At 46.9% G+C, this 16176-nt stretch overlaps 1 protein-coding gene across 1 annotated transcript; it reads right to left on the bottom strand.

Annotated features, from left to right (window-relative positions):
• Positions 1–2456: 2456 nt before the first annotated feature.
• Positions 2457–15815, bottom strand: LOC109491390. Its single transcript, XM_045048276.1, has 3 exons — positions 15809–15815; positions 14749–15386; positions 2457–2976 (listed from the first exon to the last, which is right to left on the bottom strand). Exons 1-3 carry the CDS (start codon positions 15813–15815, stop codon positions 2866–2868), a joined length of 756 nt encoding a protein of 251 aa, XP_044904211.1. The 3' UTR covers positions 2457–2865.
• Between the last annotated feature and the right edge of the window lie 361 nt (positions 15816–16176).

The following is a 16176-nucleotide window of genomic DNA, read 5'->3' as shown; positions in this document are numbered from 1 at the left end:
TCCATTCACTGGAGCCCAGCGAATGCCCCATCAGGGATACCCAGGGACCGGTCCATGGTCCCTGCATAGTACCCTTGAGGCTCAGCGCCTCATCCCCTGTGGGTTCCGCCACGTCACCGAGGTGCAAGGCTGTCTCCCAGAAGCCACTGTGGTGAGGTGGTTACATGTTGGAATAAGCTCTCTGTGTATCTCTCTTTACAGCCAGATGGGGAGGTAAGGGGACTCCATGAAAAAAGAACATGCAAACTGGAGTCACTTGGCTTCTGCCTCTTACTGGGTGTGTGGTTTTGTGCAAGCAACTTGACCTTTCAAACCGTCTACTCCTTATCTGTGAAATAGGGATGATTCTGGCCATGGCTACCCACTCCACTGTCTTGAGGATCATGCAGACTGGTAGATAGATATGACAAACTTTATCAATTATTATTATTAAAAAATTTTTTTTAACGTTTATTTATTTTTGAGACAGAGAGAGACAGAGCATGAGTGGGGGAGGGTCAGAGAGAGAGGGAGACACAGAATCCGAAACAGGCTCCAGGCTCTGAGCTGTCAGCACAGAGCCCGACGCGGGGCTCGAACTCACGGACCGCGAGATCATGACCTGAGCTGAAGTCGGATGCTTAACCGATTGAGCCACCCAGGCGCCCCTCAATTTTTTTTTTTAATTTATTTTTTGAGTGATCTCTACACCCAACATAGGGCTCAAACTCACAACCCCAAGATTAAGAGTTGCATGCTGTACCAACTGAGGCACCCCCGGCAATGCTTTTTAAACCACAATGTACCTAATAAGTGGCAAACCTCACCATTCTTTAAATGCTGAAAACTGCATTTCGCCCTACCTTGCAAACTATGGCTGGGGGAAAGATCCTGGACAATTTATTTGGTGTGGGTCTGGATTAAAGGAAAAAAAAAATAACAATATTTTTTTTTAAACATTTTTTTCCAAATTGTCCACATTCACTCTGAAAGAAGAGACACTCATCCCAGCAAGCCCACTGTCAGGGGCTGCCTCCCCAGAGGCCCTGAAACACAGACAGTGCCTGACCTGCAAATGCTCTCCTGCTCAGCCAGAGAACAGCCAGATGGCTATTGCCACCTCCCTTCCTGTGCAAACACCTCTCACCCAGCCGAGTAAACAGGCCTCCCTGGGTAAAGAGGTGCCTCCATGCTGCTTCTGTGTGGTGTAGCCCAGAAACAGAGAGGCTGATCCACAGGCTTGGGCTGTGTTTTCAGTCAGGGCCCCCAAGCCACAGGGTCATCTGTCTTGGCTCCTTCTCTGTGTAAACAGGGCTGGCAGCCCATGTGGTTTGAGTATAGCCAGGGCCCTCCTCTCACTCCTCCCGGTGCAAACAAATTACAAAGAATCTTTGTAACTGTCCAGTGGAGTGGCTCAGCCCAGAGGAAGGGAGCCTGCGCTGGGAGGGGGCCAGGGTGGAGCCGGGGGTCCTGGGGGCGGCCAAGGGGCGGTGCCCACAACATCCCCTGTGCCATTTGATGGCGCAGCTTTGCTGTGTCTAACCCCCAGAGGAGAGGGTCTGTCACCTGCAGCACAAACCCGGGGGCTGAAATTAAGGGAGGCAACAGAGCTAATATCCCCCAGCCCCAACACCTTCCTTACTGTAGCATTTCAGGTGTGGTTAAAAAAAAAAAAAGGACTGAGCCTGGGCGGTTCAGTCTTGATTTCAATTCAGGTCATGATCTCACAGTTGATGAGTTCAAGCCCCTCACTGGGCACCACACTGACAGTGCAGGGCCTGCTTGGGATTTTCTTTCTCTTTCTCTCTCTGCCCCTCTTGTACTCGCTCTTGCTCTCTCAAAAAATAAATAAATAAATAAATAACTTAAAAAAAAATAAAAAGGACTAAGCTCCCCTCTTAAAGCAGTGCAGGATGGGGGTGGCTCAGTGGATTGAGCCTTTGACTCTTGATTTCAGCTCAGAGGTTCTCATGATCTCATGGTTCATGAGTTCGAACTCTGCACTGGGATTCTCTCCCCGGATCTTCCCGCACCCCCCTCCAAAATAAGTAAACTTTAAAGAAAAAAGCAGCGCAGGATAGAAGAAAGAATATTAGTTTGGGAGTTGAAAAACAAACTACTCCTGCCTCCACCCCTAATGAATGAGCTGTGTGCTCTCTGGATGGTGATACCTTAACCTCTCTTGAGTTTCCTGCCTGGATAAATTAGAATTATACTAATTGCCATATGTGGAGCCCCTCGATGTGACAGAGACTTTGGTAATGTTAATTTATCAGTCCACCCAACTACCCATTGAGGTGGGAACGACTGTCGCCACTTTAGAGATAAAGAAAGCGAGACCGGCTGGCAGAGCTGACGCGCCAAGACGCATGTGACGTGGGGGAAGTAGGTCTTCTCTTTGCCAACCCCCCATTCAGCCCCTGCAACTAAGAAAGGCAGGACTTCTTTCCTTGATGTGAAAGCGGAGACTAGGCAGGTCCTGGACCACTTAGAACAGCCTTTATTGCTGGAAACAGAGGTTCTGACGCAGATGAGCGCAAGGCCTGGGAGTCAGGGCTCTGGCTCCGAGCACCCACCTTTCCCCGAGATCTCTTCCTCAGGGACTCATTTATCACCTTGGTTAAAATCCAGGGAAAGAGAACAATCAACAACTTGTTCCACCCGCGGGGCGGGGGGGAGAAACTGGCAGCAAATCCTAGAGTCGCTGTTACCACCAGTTCTGTTCCAAGGCAATTCCTAAGTGTCTAAATTTCCATGGCACATTTTGGAGGCTGCATGAGGGAGGGAGAGGACCTGCAGCCCTTATACCTACAGGCAAAAATGAGTGCTGGGAGGCTTTGCTAAGGGGAAGGGGAAGACAGCTTCAGAGGATTTTGACAGGCATCTCTAGACCATCATATTCCAGGAAGGGGATTCATACGCTTCTGCCGCTGGGTCGAACGCAGCTTGCCACTTGCTTTTGTACAGCCAGAGATCTAAGAATTTTATGTGTTTACACTGTTGGGAAAAAAAAATAAAAAGAAGAATTGTTTGTGACATGTGAAAATCACGTTAAATTCAAATTTGAGTGTCCATAAATAAAGTGATTTTGGAATGCAGCCACATGCCTTCATTTACATAGAGTCTGTGGTTGCTTCTGTGCTACGGTGGCAGAGTTGAGTAGTTGTGACATCAACCATGTGTCCCGAAAAGCCTAAAATATTTACCATCTGGCCCTTTCCAAAAAAGAAAAAAAAAAAAAAAAAAAAAAAGAAGTTTGCTATCTCCTGTTCTAGGAAAAAGCATGTGCTTGGGGGGAGGGCATCACCATTCTGGAGGTACATACTTATTGACTCCCTCATCTCAGTTGTGCCTGGGGTCCCCAGGGCCAGTTAGGTCTGGTTGGTAGCCTGAGGGGTGTGGGCTCTCAGACCGGAGGAGGTAGGTTGTGGTCAGTGAAGGAGTAGTCAGACCTGGCCTCCTCTGCCGAACCCTTCAAAAGTCAAGTCCTTTCCTCCCCCTCCAGAGTGCTGGTAGTCAGGCTTGGGCTCCTCAGGAGGGAGGTTGGAGGGTTTTCCCCTGGAGACACTAACCAAGAGACAAGATCTAGACGCTGACAGTCAAGTCTAGTTCCCACCAGGCCCTCTAAGGGAAGCTCATTGTGGACAAATCCTGCCCACGTGCAGAGCCTTCCACGGAGCTTCCCAGAGTCCCGCACTGACGTGTGAATGGAGAGCCAAGATGTTTGAGGGAAGCCCTTATCATCTTTTTTTAAAGATTTAATTTTTAAGTAAACTCCACACCCAACACGGGGCTCAACTCACAACCCTGAGATCAAGAGTCGCATGCTCTTCCAACTGAGCCAGCCAGGTACCCCAGGAAAGCCCTATCTTAAGGCTAGGTGTGGTGAGGTCCAGGTTTTGGGACCCATCAAGAAACACAGGACAGAGACATGGCAATGTTGCACCACATGTTTTACTGGGTGGAGCTTGCACAGGATTGCATGAAAGGGGCCTTACAGAGACAGTGACAGCCCCCCGAGGGGGAGTAAGGCAAAGGACCACTCAGGAGAGAGGGGTCTAGGACAGAGGACTTGCATGTCTAGGTGACACTGCTCAGCAGCACGGTGGGGAGATTCTGGGTCAGAATCCCCTAAGAGCAGCATTGACCTGGTGGCTTTTTATAGCCCCTGGGTTTGTCTTATCCATGGCTAGCTGATGTTGGGTGCAGTTTTACAAAGCAGGCAGGCCCTACATGGCTAAAAATATGCTTGTGCGGGCTATATTTAAAGCAATAGGATGTGTAAGAATTTGAGTTTAGCACCGGTGGGCTTTGAGCCTGCTGTGAAGTAAACAACACAGGGGCCATCTTTAGCTTATTGATGTAACAGCTGGCACAGCAAGAGAAAGACCAGGAAACCGTGATAATGAGGGAGCAGAAGGAAACATTGAATCAAACAACCTCTGCGGTTAATGTCTGCAGAGATAGGAGAAGAAATTGCAGGATGCTGGGGCGCCTAGGTGGCGCAGTCGGTTAAGCGACCGACTTCAGCTCAGGTCACGATCTCGCGGTCCGTGAGTTCGAGCCCGGGGCTCTGGGCTGATGGCTCGGAGCCTGGAACCTGCTTCCGGTTCTGTGTCTCCCTCTCTCTCTGCCCCTCCCCCGTTCATGCTCTGTCTCTCTCTGTCTCAAAAATAAAATAAACGTTAAAAAGAAAAAATGCAGGATGCTCTAAAAAAGGAACAGTCAGAAAACAGAAAGAGTATCTTGGTTGGAAATAACCTTAGTGCAAAAATGTTAAGTTCATTAGAAGAGAAGGTTAAGGGGACGCCTGGCTAGCTCAGTAGGTGGAGTGTGCAGCTCTTGATCTCGGGGTTGTGAGTTTGAGCCCTAGGTTGTATGTAGAGATTACTTACAAATAAAATCTTAATGGGTACCTGGGTGGCTCAAGTAAAATCTTAAGGGGTACCTGGGTGACTCAGTTGGTTAAGCCTCCGACTTCGGATCAGGTCACGATCTCACGGTCCATGAGTTTGAGCCCCATGTTGGGCTCTGTGCTGACAGCTTGGAGCCTGGAGCCTGCTTCAGATTCTGTGTCTCCCTCTCTCTGCCCCTCCCCTGCTCACGCTCTGTGTCTTTGTCTCTCTCAAAAATAAATAAACATTAAACATTAAAAAAAAATTTTTTTTAATGTTTATTTATTTTTGAGACAGAGAGACAGAGCATGAATGGGGGAGGGGCAGAGAGAGAGAGACACACACAGAATCCGAAGCAGGCTCCAGGCTCTGAGCCATCAGCCCAGAGCCTGATGCGGGGCTCAACCTCACGAACCGTGAGATCGTGACCTGTGCTGAAGTCGGACGCTCAACCGACTGTGCCACCCAGGCACCCCTGAACATTTTTAATAAAAAAATAAAATCTTAAAAAAAGAGAGAGGAAGAAGGTTAAGGAAATACGCCAGCAAATAGAACAAAAAGACAAAGAGATTGAAAACATGAGTGAGCCCTCTCTTCAGCACATATACTGAGAATGTGAGTGAAAAACATGTGGAAATTAGAAAGTCAACCCAGGAGGTTCCACAGCTGAATTTCAGGAATTTTGGAGAGAGAATAAAGTGAAGTGGGGGGGAATCATCAACAAAAGAGAGTAGGGAAATGTCACAGAAATACAGAACACGTACAGCCTGCTGAATGCTTAGCAAGAAGGAATTTGGGAAAGGAAGAAACAAAACCTCATCGATGTGAAATTTGCTACCCCAAAGTATCCAGAAACAAACAAAAGAGGTCTCATCTAAAGGACTAAGACTCAGAATCCCAAGTAGGCACCCAGCACAGAGCCCCATGCAGAGTTTGATCTTACGACCCGAGCCAAAATCAAGAGTCTGATTAACCGAGTGAGCCACCCAGGTGCCCCTGCTCCTGATTTCTTAACGGCAACACTGAAAATTAGAAGACAAAATTCCAAGGAAGAATAATATCAAAACTAGAATTTTATACCCAAACTAAAGAAAGAGTAACGAGGACAGCAAAAGGGAAGTTTCAGTTATGCAAAGTCTCAAAATATTTACTCTATGGGCACACTGTCTCAGGAAGTTTATGGAAGGATGTGTGTCAGCCAAAGAAGGTGTACTCATGAGAGAAATTGGCGGGGTGGGGGAGGGGGGCGCCTGGGTGTCTCAGTCAGTTAAATGTCTGACTTTGGCTTGAGCCATGATCTTGCTGGTCCAGAGTTCGAGCCCCACATCGGGCTCTGTGCTGACAGCTCAGAACCTGGAGCCTGCCTCGGATTCTGTGTCTCCCCCTCTCTCTGCTCCTCCCCTGCTTGTGCTCTGTCTCTATCTCTCAAAATTAAACAAACATTAAAAGAGAGAGAGAAAGAGAGAGAGAAATGGGATCTGGCAGCAGTAGGAGACCCAGCATGGGGTGGGGCTGGGTCTGGGTCCAGGGCTCCCTGGGGTGCTGCTGATGGGAGACAGGTGTCCTGAGGTGACAGGTATGGGGCAGCTGGGACAGCAGCCAGGCCATTGTGGAGCAAGAAGAAAGAGCTCCAGGATTTATCTTTTTCCTATTTTTAAAAAAATATTTTATGGGGCATCCAGGTGGCTCAATCAGTTGAGCGTCCGACTTTTGATTTCAGCTCAGGTCATGACCTTACAGTTCATGGGTTCGAGCCCTGCATGGGGCTCTGTGCTGACAGTGCAGAGCCTGATTGGGATTTTCTCTCTCTCTCTCTCTCTCTCTCTCTCTCTCTCTCTCTCTCTCTCTCTCTCTTTTCCTCCCCCACTTGTGCTCCCTCTCCTTCAAAATAAATACAGAAACTTAAAAAAAAACTTAAAAATATTTTATTTTGGGGGTGCCTGGGTGGGTGGCTCAATCGGTTAACTGTCTGACTTAGTTTCAGGTCATGATCTCATGGTCTGTGAATTTGAGCCCCGTGTTGGGCTCTCTGCTTTCAGCACAGAGCCCACTTCAGATCCTTTGTCTCCCTCTCTCTCTGCCCCCCCCCCAATAAATAAACATTAAAAAAAAAGATTTTATTTTTAGATAATCTCTACACCCAGCATGCTTGAACTTACAACCCCCAGATCAAGAGTCACATGCTCTGCTGACTGAGCCAGCCAGGTGCCCCAAAAGGGCTCCAGGATTTTTCTAAAGAGGAACATACATGGCTGTACTCAGGTTATAGATCAAACTGTTCTCAAAACCTAAAAAAGACATTTTAGCTCCTATGGAAAAGGACTCTTTTGCATTTCTTAAACCACTCCCCACCGCTTTTTTTTTTGTTTTGTTGTTGTTTGGCGGTTTTATTTTATTTTTTTTAAACAAGACAAAATCAAATTTAATAGGTATACTTATGGGGAATCCACACAGATAGGAAATTCTGAAGACAGGGAGGCCACATGAAGCTTATATGAGCTCAGGAAAGAGGTAGGGGTGTGAGGACACAAAGGGGAGAAAAGTCAACAGCAAGAAGGTGAAAGGAGATGTTTGGAAAAACTAGATGGCTCTTTTGGGCACATGAACTCCATTGGTAAAGGTTGGGAGGGTGGCTGTTAATACTCTGCCCAGTGTGAATTTACACGGTTATGGGGGAGGCAGAGTGCTTTTTCTGCATCTGCTGGGTTTTTATTAATTTTAACTTGGAATAATCTTTATGCCAAAGTGGCACATTTTGGGGTGTCTCATTCTGCACCCCTTCAACTCCTCCATCTGGAACTTTCCTGAAACTTCCACATGTTACAAGTTGAGCTGGCAAATAGTTGGTCTCCTTGAGCGAGTCTTGGTCCCGACGATAGGCCAGTTTAGTTCATTTGAAGAGGCGGTGATTGAAGAGGCTGTTTTGGAAAAGCAATCAAGTCCTGATGGTTTCCCATGTCATTTGTCATCCGTGCACCTCTTTGGTAATAGGAAGAAGACAGAACTTCCTGTAAAGAATATTCTGTCATCTCTGGCTATCCCTGAATGCAAGATCACACTACTTTGTCTTAAACACTCTATTTTCCCTTTTTTACACTATGTAGTGAAACTCCCCCAAATGCACAGAGCTCCTGGGCTTTCCAGTCAGCCTGGGGCCTGTTATAAAATGCAAAGCGCAGGCCTGGGAGAGCTGGGGTGCTTCTAGCCAGCCATGCTGAAGCCCAATTAGTCCTGTAGTCCCATCCATTGGCGGTTAAGAACTTGAAACACAGCTGTTGTCTTCATCCCAGAGAGGGAGAGCAGAGTCTCTATCTGGAGAAGGATTTTAGTGAAAAGAGCCTGAGCTTTGAACCTGAGTGGACTGGACTCTGCCATTCTGTAGCTGCGGAACGTTGGCAACTGTCTCTACCTCTGTTTCCTCCTTAAGGTTTCAGGCATGGTAATTCCAAGCTTGGGGAGCTGATATGAGTTTAAAAATTGATGGCATCGTGGATACAAAATATCTAGTAGCATTCCTGTTGCCAGCAGGTGCTTGACACTTTGTGGCTGTTATACGTGTTACTGTTCCATAGTTTCCCAGGGCTTTCCTCTGTCTTGGCTCATTGATCCTTCAAGTATTATGTCCTACTTAAGGACAGACAGGGGTGCCTGGGTGGCTCAGTTGGTTAAGCATCTGACTTTGGCTCAGGTCATGATCTCATGGTTCATGAGTTCGAGCCCCTTGTTACTCTCTGCGCTCTGTGGATCCTCTGTCCCTCTCTCTCTGCACCTTCCCTGCTCATGTTCTCTACCTCTCAAAAATAAATAAACATTAAAAAAATAATTGGGGCGCCTGGGTGGCTCAGTCGGTTGGGCGGCCGACTTCAGCTCAGGTCATGATCTCGCGGTCCGTGAGTTCAAGCCCCGCGTTGGGCTCTGTGCTGCCAGCTTGGAGCCTGGAGCCTGTTTCAGATTCTGTGTCTCCCTCTCTCTGACCCTCCCCCGTTCATGCTCTGTCTCTTTCTGTCTCAAAAATAAATAAACGTTAAAAAAAATTTTGTTTTAAATAATAAAAACAGACAAACCAAAGCTCTGCAACAGGCTAGTATTATGGGGTGGCTCCTTTGGGGCAGAGCATTATTGCGCAATGCTCTAACCCAGAAAGAGCCCTTAGGAAGTGAACTTCCTTGAAAGAGCAATCATCTGCCAGTGGCTTTACCTCCAGTTCCACCTTTACAGCAGCAAACCATGTGGTTGAAAACAGACTGTGATTATGGACCTGGTCCCAGAAAAAGGGCATTTTAATGTTCCAGGTGGGACCAGAGGGATAAGTGATGACAGGAGACAGAGTGGATCCATGAAATAATGTTTGTATAACCATCGCCCAAAAAGAAATTGGAAAACGAGTGTGTATGAATCATTTCAGTCTTGTAAATCACTACATAAACGGGGTAAGAAATGTCAGGGTAGTAGTCTGCAATAAGGTTTGAGAAATAAGGACTTAGTCCGAGCAAAGGACAGATTTTGTTTGTTTTTATTTTTAAAGAGGCTTAGAGTTCCTCTTTAAACATTACAAAGTAAATATTTGTGTCAAACCGTGTTTTTAAAATGGCCTATGGAATGGGTTGTGCCAAGGATGGAATTTTAAACAAATTCAGACTTGAGTCACTTAGAAATCATGTTAAAAACCTCAGAGACTGTTATAATAACTGACATGAAAGCAAGATTCATGTCATTAATTGAGCAAATTATCGGTGTATATGAGGCTTCTGTTTACTTTTTCTTTGAAAAAGAAATGTACAGAAAACCTAAGAGAGGTTTCTTCGGTAGGATCAGTTCATTGTGTAAAGGATGTTCATTATGTTGACCAAGTCAGGAAAAATGAGTTAAATCATGTCCCCATAGGAAAGTGTCATACATTTTATTTTTTTAAACATTTTTTAATGTATTTATTTTTAGAGAGAGAGAGAGAGACAATCCCAAGCAGGCTCTGAGCTGTTAGTGCAGAGCCTGGGGTGGGGCTTGAGCCTATGAACTGTGAGATCATTACCTCAGCAGAGATAACGAGTCAGATGCTCAACCAACTGAGCCACCCAGGCGCCCCAAGTGTCATACATTTTAGAAAGATTTCCAGGCAGAGTGATTAGAAGTGTTATTTCTCGGGGGCACCTGGGTGGCTGGGTTGGCTAAGAGTCTGACTCTTGATCTCAGCTCAGGTCTTGGTCTCACAGTTTGTGAGTTCCAGCCCCGTGTTGGGCTCTGTGCTTATGGCCTGGAGCCTGCTTGGGATTCTGTCTCTCCTTCTCTCTGCCTCTCTCCTGTTTGTGCGTGCTCTCTCTCTCTCTCTCAAAATAAATAAATAAACATTAAAAAAAAGAAGTATTATTTCTCAAAACATTAGCAAGAAGCCAAGAAATGAGGGTTGGAAGCAGAAAAATGATTTACAACTGTAAAGTATTACAAGAGTGAAATACTAACATATAAATGGTTATCTCTAATAAACAACACAAATACATTCCAATAGTCCATTTATAGATTGGCTCTTGGGAATTTGGAGCTTATTTTTCCAATGAAACAGTGCTGTAAGCATCAGTTATGTTCTCACAAAAGCTTAGCCAAAACAGAATGTAGCCAAAATGCCATATACCTGCGGTGGAAACTAGCAGAAGATGTTATTGCAGTTCTGGGATCTAAGTACAAAGGGAAAACAATACAGCTGGGTTAGAAACAGTATTCATTTTGGGTCTAGTATTGGAGGAGTCGAACGAGACACCTGGAGAGGTTCTGAGTGAGCACCTGTGTCATATCACTTGGGAGTTATATGGTCTTTTTCTTTTTTTAATTTTTTAGTGTTTATTTTTGAGAGAGAGAGACACACACAGAGCATGAGTGGGGGAGGGGCAGAGAGAGAGGGAGACACAGAACCCGAAGCAGGCTCCAGGCTCCGAGCTGTCAGCACACAGCCTGACGTGGGGCTTGAACTCATGGACTCCAAGATCATGACCTGAGCTGAAGTCGGACACTTAACCGCTGAGCCACCCAGGTGTGCCTTGTCTCTTCTTCTTTTTTAAATTTTTAATGTTTATTTAATTTTGAGAGACAGAGCGTGAGTGGGGGAATGGCAGAGAGAGAGAGGGAGACACAGAATCCGAAGCAGGCTCCAGGCTCTGAGCTGTCAGCACAGAGCCTGACGTGGGGCTCGAACTCACAGACCGCAAGATCGTGACCTGGCTGAAGTCGGACGCTTAACCGACTGCGCCACCCAGGCGCCCCAACGTTTATTTATTTTTGAGACAGAGAGAGACAGAGCATGAACGGGGAAGGGTCAGAGAGAGAGGGAGACACAGAGTCTGAAACAGGCTCCAGGCTCCGAGCTGTCAACACAGAGCCTGACGCGGGGCTAGAACTCACGGACCGCGAGATCGTGACCTGAGCCGAAGTCGGACGCTTAACCGACTGAGCCACCCAGGCGCCCCTCTTCTTTTCTTAATATGCTTGTATCTCTGATTAACTGTTACTCAAATCAGCCATGATTAGTGTTGTTCTTAGGCTCATAAGTGGAATGAAAAGGGTGAGATGGAAAAGGACAGTAACTTTCCTAAGGTAAAGCCAGGTGATGAAAAATGTCCCTATTGCAGGGACACAGAGAGGGAACTGCCTGACGTGGCACCCCTGAATGGTGGACAGTGACGGGTAGAAAAGGGTGGTGCTCAGTGCATGGTTTCCCTTGGCTGGTGAGGAAGACGTGCCAGCTCAGACATGTCCGGCCCAACTCCTGCTTCCTGGTCAAAGCTTTCAGGGGTTGTGGATGGGAAGGGGTAGGGGTGTGTGAAGGGGGGTTGGGGGTCAGATGGGAAAGGAGGCGGCAGGTGCATCTGGCTACTGTCCTTATACAACACTTGTCAAGTAGGTCCTAGTAACTTAAGGATTACCCCGTAGTGTATACACTTCAATCTCCTCCACTCACCTCGCTTTCCCCCACGTTTCCCCAGTTTCTGACAACCGTGCACCTCTGCTTTAGAAGTGGAAATTATTATCCATCATACCCGCTCCTGAGAAGTTAAGAAACAATGTAGCTTGAGAGGTTAGAAAAGGTCCAGAAGAAAGTGGTGACCAGATAGTCTGCTTCAGCTAGAATACATTCCTGGGGTGTGATCGGTGCATAGACACTTGGTAGACGGGGAGGGGGGGGAGGGGGGGGAACGGTATTAGTGGAATGTGAAGTCACGTTGTTTTGTATACAAGTTGTCTCAGCACGTTAATGTTTTGCGCTGCTAGGCAACAGCCCCCCAAAGCAAAGCACACTAACAAAGCTGAATTCAGCGCGCTGTGAAGCATTGGAGTACAGCAAACACCCTTCTTTCTTTCTGGTAGCTCAGGTGGTTACAGGCTTTATTTTGGAAAGGCTATTGCGCGGTGGGCTTGAATCTTTGTGCTTTGCCCATATTTCCCTAATTCAAAGGCCTCCCTCTTTCATCTCAGCTATCTGCTCCTTTTATTTCACACTTAAAGAATTTTTTTTTTTTTAAGTAGGCTCCGTGCCCATCGTGGGCTTGAACTCACGACCCCAAGATCAAGAGTCACATGGCCTATCGATTCAGCCATCCAGGAATCCCCTACCTGCTCCTTTTACTTTAAATGGTCTTCCCAGGTTTACTGGTATATAATTGACATATTGTATTAGTTTAAGGTGTACAACATAATGATTTGATATAGTACATATTGCAAAATAGTCACCACAATAAGTTAACATCCATCACCATACATAGTAACAAGTTTTTTTTCTTTTCTTTAAAAACATTTTTAAATTTATTTTGAAAGCGAGAGAGCAAGAGCGAATGCAAGAGAGAGAATAAGCCAGGGAGGGACAGAGAAAGAGGGAGAGGGAACCCCAAGCAGTCTTTGCACTGTTAGCACAGAGATCTGAACCCATGAATAGTGAGATCACGACCTGAGCCAAAAGCAAGAGTCAGACGCTTAACCGACTGAGCCACCCAGGTGCCCCCCAAGTTTTTTTTTACTGTGATAAGAACTTTTAAGATTGACTCTGTCAGCAACTTTCAAATATACAATACTATAGGCACCATACTATACATATACATCACATTCCCAGAAATTAACCTTATACCTGAAAGTTTGTACCTTTGACCATCTCCCCCAATCCCAAGCCTCTGGCAACCACCAATCTGTTCTCTGTTTCTATGAGATTTTTGGGGGTTTTACATATAAGTGAGATCATATGGTATTTGCCTTTCTGTGTATGATTTATTTAGCATAATGCCTCTATCTAGGTCCATCTATGTTATTGCCAATGGCAGGATTTCCTTTTTTTTTAATGGCTGATTGATATTCCATTTTAAATATATTATCTATATATCTCACATTTTCTTCATCCATTCATCTACAGATGGACACTGGGTTGTTTCCACATCTTGGCTATTGTAAATAATGTTGTGATGGACATATGGGTGTAGGTATCTTTTTGAGATCGTGATTTCATCGCCTTCAGATAAATATCTAGAAGTGGAATTGCTGAATCATATAGTAAAAGTAGGTAGCTATTTTAAGTCTTTTGAGAAAACTGTCATACTTCTCTGTCCTTCACAGTGGCTGCACTGATTTACACTCCCACTAACATTGCACAAGGGCTCCCTTTTCTCCGCATCCTCACCAGCATCTGTTATTGCTTACGTTTCTGAGGACAGCCATTCTAACAGGTGGGAGGTGACATCCCATTGTCGTTTTGATTTGCATTTCCTGATGATTAGTGCTGTTGAACATCGTTTCACGTACCTGTTGGTCATTTGTATGTCTATCCTTTTATTTACTTATTTATAGATTTTTTTTTAAAGTAATCTCTTTGCCCAATGTGGGGCTTGAACTCATGACCCTGATAGCACGAGTCACACGCTCCACCAACTGAGCCAGCCAGGGGCCCCCTATTATTTTGTTTTATTTTATTTTGTAAAGATTTTATTTTTAAGTAATCTCTACACCAAACGTGGGGCTGAACTTACAACCCCACGATTAAGAGTCGCATGTTCCACCAACTGAGCCAGTCAGGTGCCCCAGGAACAAACAAAAATCTTAAAAAGCAGAATAGAAACAAATCTAAACTGAGGAAACTGAGGACAAGTGAAGACACCAAGAAAAGTGCCAGATGTCTGAGCCGATACAAAAGAAAAAAAAAGTAACGAGTGACACCACTTCAAATCAAGCGCAGAAAGATACAGGGGGACTATACTATCCTACACTTCGCTATCCTATACCTGCATATCCTAACCTATCCTATAACCTATTCCACCCCATCCTCAGAGGACTAACTCAGTGGTACCTGCCACACACATTGAGGTGGGTGCTTTTACCTCATTCACTTGTCCCTTTTAAAATCTATTATCCCTCCTTTAGAAACAAAGAATCTGAGGGTCAGAAAGGTTAAGAAAATTGCCCAAGGTCACACAGCTGGTAAGTGGCATTCAGATATCATTTTGCTATATTATCTCTAGAAAACAACCCAGGGTTTTTTGTACCTTTTTTTCCTTTTTTTTTTTTTAAAGGGGCTTGGCTATTTCTTGCAGAAGGGGTTAAACAATCTCCAGGGCAGGGATCTGTGGTCACACACAATTCTTTAATCTCCACAACCCCGGCACAGAATAAACATTTATCAGGATGGTGTTGAAATATTTACCACGCTCCCGGCAGCTCTCCCCACCTTTTCACCTTTGTGCTTTTGCTCCAGCTCTATCTGGAACGTTCCAGGCTGGTAGGCATTTCCCCAGACCCAGCTCCTACCCCTCCTTGCAGTAGCAGCCCCCTTGCAAAGTCTTCCCTGTTCGGATCCCTGCCAAGTGTCGGGGCCTGGTGGGGAGGGGTGGGGGGTGGGAGGGGTCTTCACCTGTGCTTCGGGTATCTCAAGTTGTGTCAGGAGCACACCCGTCAGCTCCCTTGCTCGAGTGTCCCCGTGTGGGGCAGGCGAGAATCTGGCCTGAATCCTCCCTCCCCCTACTGCTAGCCCAGCGCTCGGGTTACTGTGTGCGCTGAAGAAGAAAACGCAAAGCTGACGGATCCAGGGCGCATTTCGCAGTTCAACAACCACTTCATTTTCAAAAGGACTTTCCCTGTGGAGCAGCACGGATTTGGGAGGCAGCGGGATCGGCCTGAATTCTGCAGCCAGGCGGAACGGGTGTGTGTGCGTGGGTAACCGTGGACACCGCTCCGGCCCCGCCCCCCTGCGCAAGTCTTTGTGAAGTGCCTCGCCTGCCCGGGGCACAAAAGGGAAGGCGAGACCCGAATGCGCGCACAGGTGGAGACGCGGTGCCCGCAGGGGACTGCCGGGCCTTCTCCGGACCCCACAGGCCGCGCTGCGGTCTGGGTGACCCCTGCCTCTGCCCTGGGGTGGGGGTGGGGAACACCGAGTCACGTAAAGAGCGCACTGACGCTCCGGCCGGCCCGGGCCGCAGTCTCCCGTCTCCCGCAGCCACACAAAGGCCGGAAGTGCGCCCGAGCTGGCCTGTGGAGGCGACCTCTCTAGGACTCAGGAGGCCCCAGTTCTCGGTGGTTCTCTAGGCCAGCGGGACGCGTACCGGTAGCGCCATACCCTAGACCCGGACTCCCAGGGCGTGTACCCAACTCCGGGGGCAGCAAAATGAGTTAAAAGAAAAACAAAACAACGACAACAAAAACCAAAACCTGGAGACCGAATCCAGCAACTCATGAGAGAGAATGTCGCCTTAAAATGTATCCAGGCCTGAGTTTCAGCTGAGGGGTCGGAGCACAGTGTATTCTTTATCATGGTGGCTGCCCCAGGAGGAGGGGGAGGGGGAGGGGAAGGGGGAGGGGAAGGGGGAGGAGGATGGGGAGGAAATGAGGCCTAGAGAAGGTTCTCTCCTGCTCAGGGTCTCCCGGTGACAGATTTAAGGCAGAACCCAGGACTTGTGCCACCGTGGCCTGCGCACTTGCCATTGCCCGGGGCTCCCCCTCATCTGAAATGAACACTGAAAATTAAAACCTACCAGTTCAAAATGGCAGGAAACCTCAAACAGTGTCAAAAACCGATCAAGTGGAGTGTGCAAGAGTTCAGAGAAGACCGTCTCATACCCATTAAAATGGCTACTAACAAAACAAAAAACAAAACAAACAACAAGTGGTGGAAAGGATGTGGAGAAATTGGAACCTTTGTCCACCAGCATGGCTGGTGGGGATGTAAAATCTGTGCAGCCACTGTGGAAAACAGTATGGCAGCTCCTCAAAAAATTTAAAGGAAAATTACCATGTTATCCAAGCAATTTCACTCCTGGGTATAGACCCCAGAGAATTTAAAGCA

This window comes from Felis catus, chromosome E3, assembly GCF_018350175.1.
Source record: "Felis catus isolate Fca126 chromosome E3, F.catus_Fca126_mat1.0, whole genome shotgun sequence".
Lineage (NCBI taxonomy): Eukaryota > Metazoa > Chordata > Mammalia > Carnivora > Felidae > Felis > Felis catus.
The sequence above is the reverse complement of the archived record's forward strand: the minus strand, read 5'-3'. Positions and strand labels throughout refer to the sequence as shown.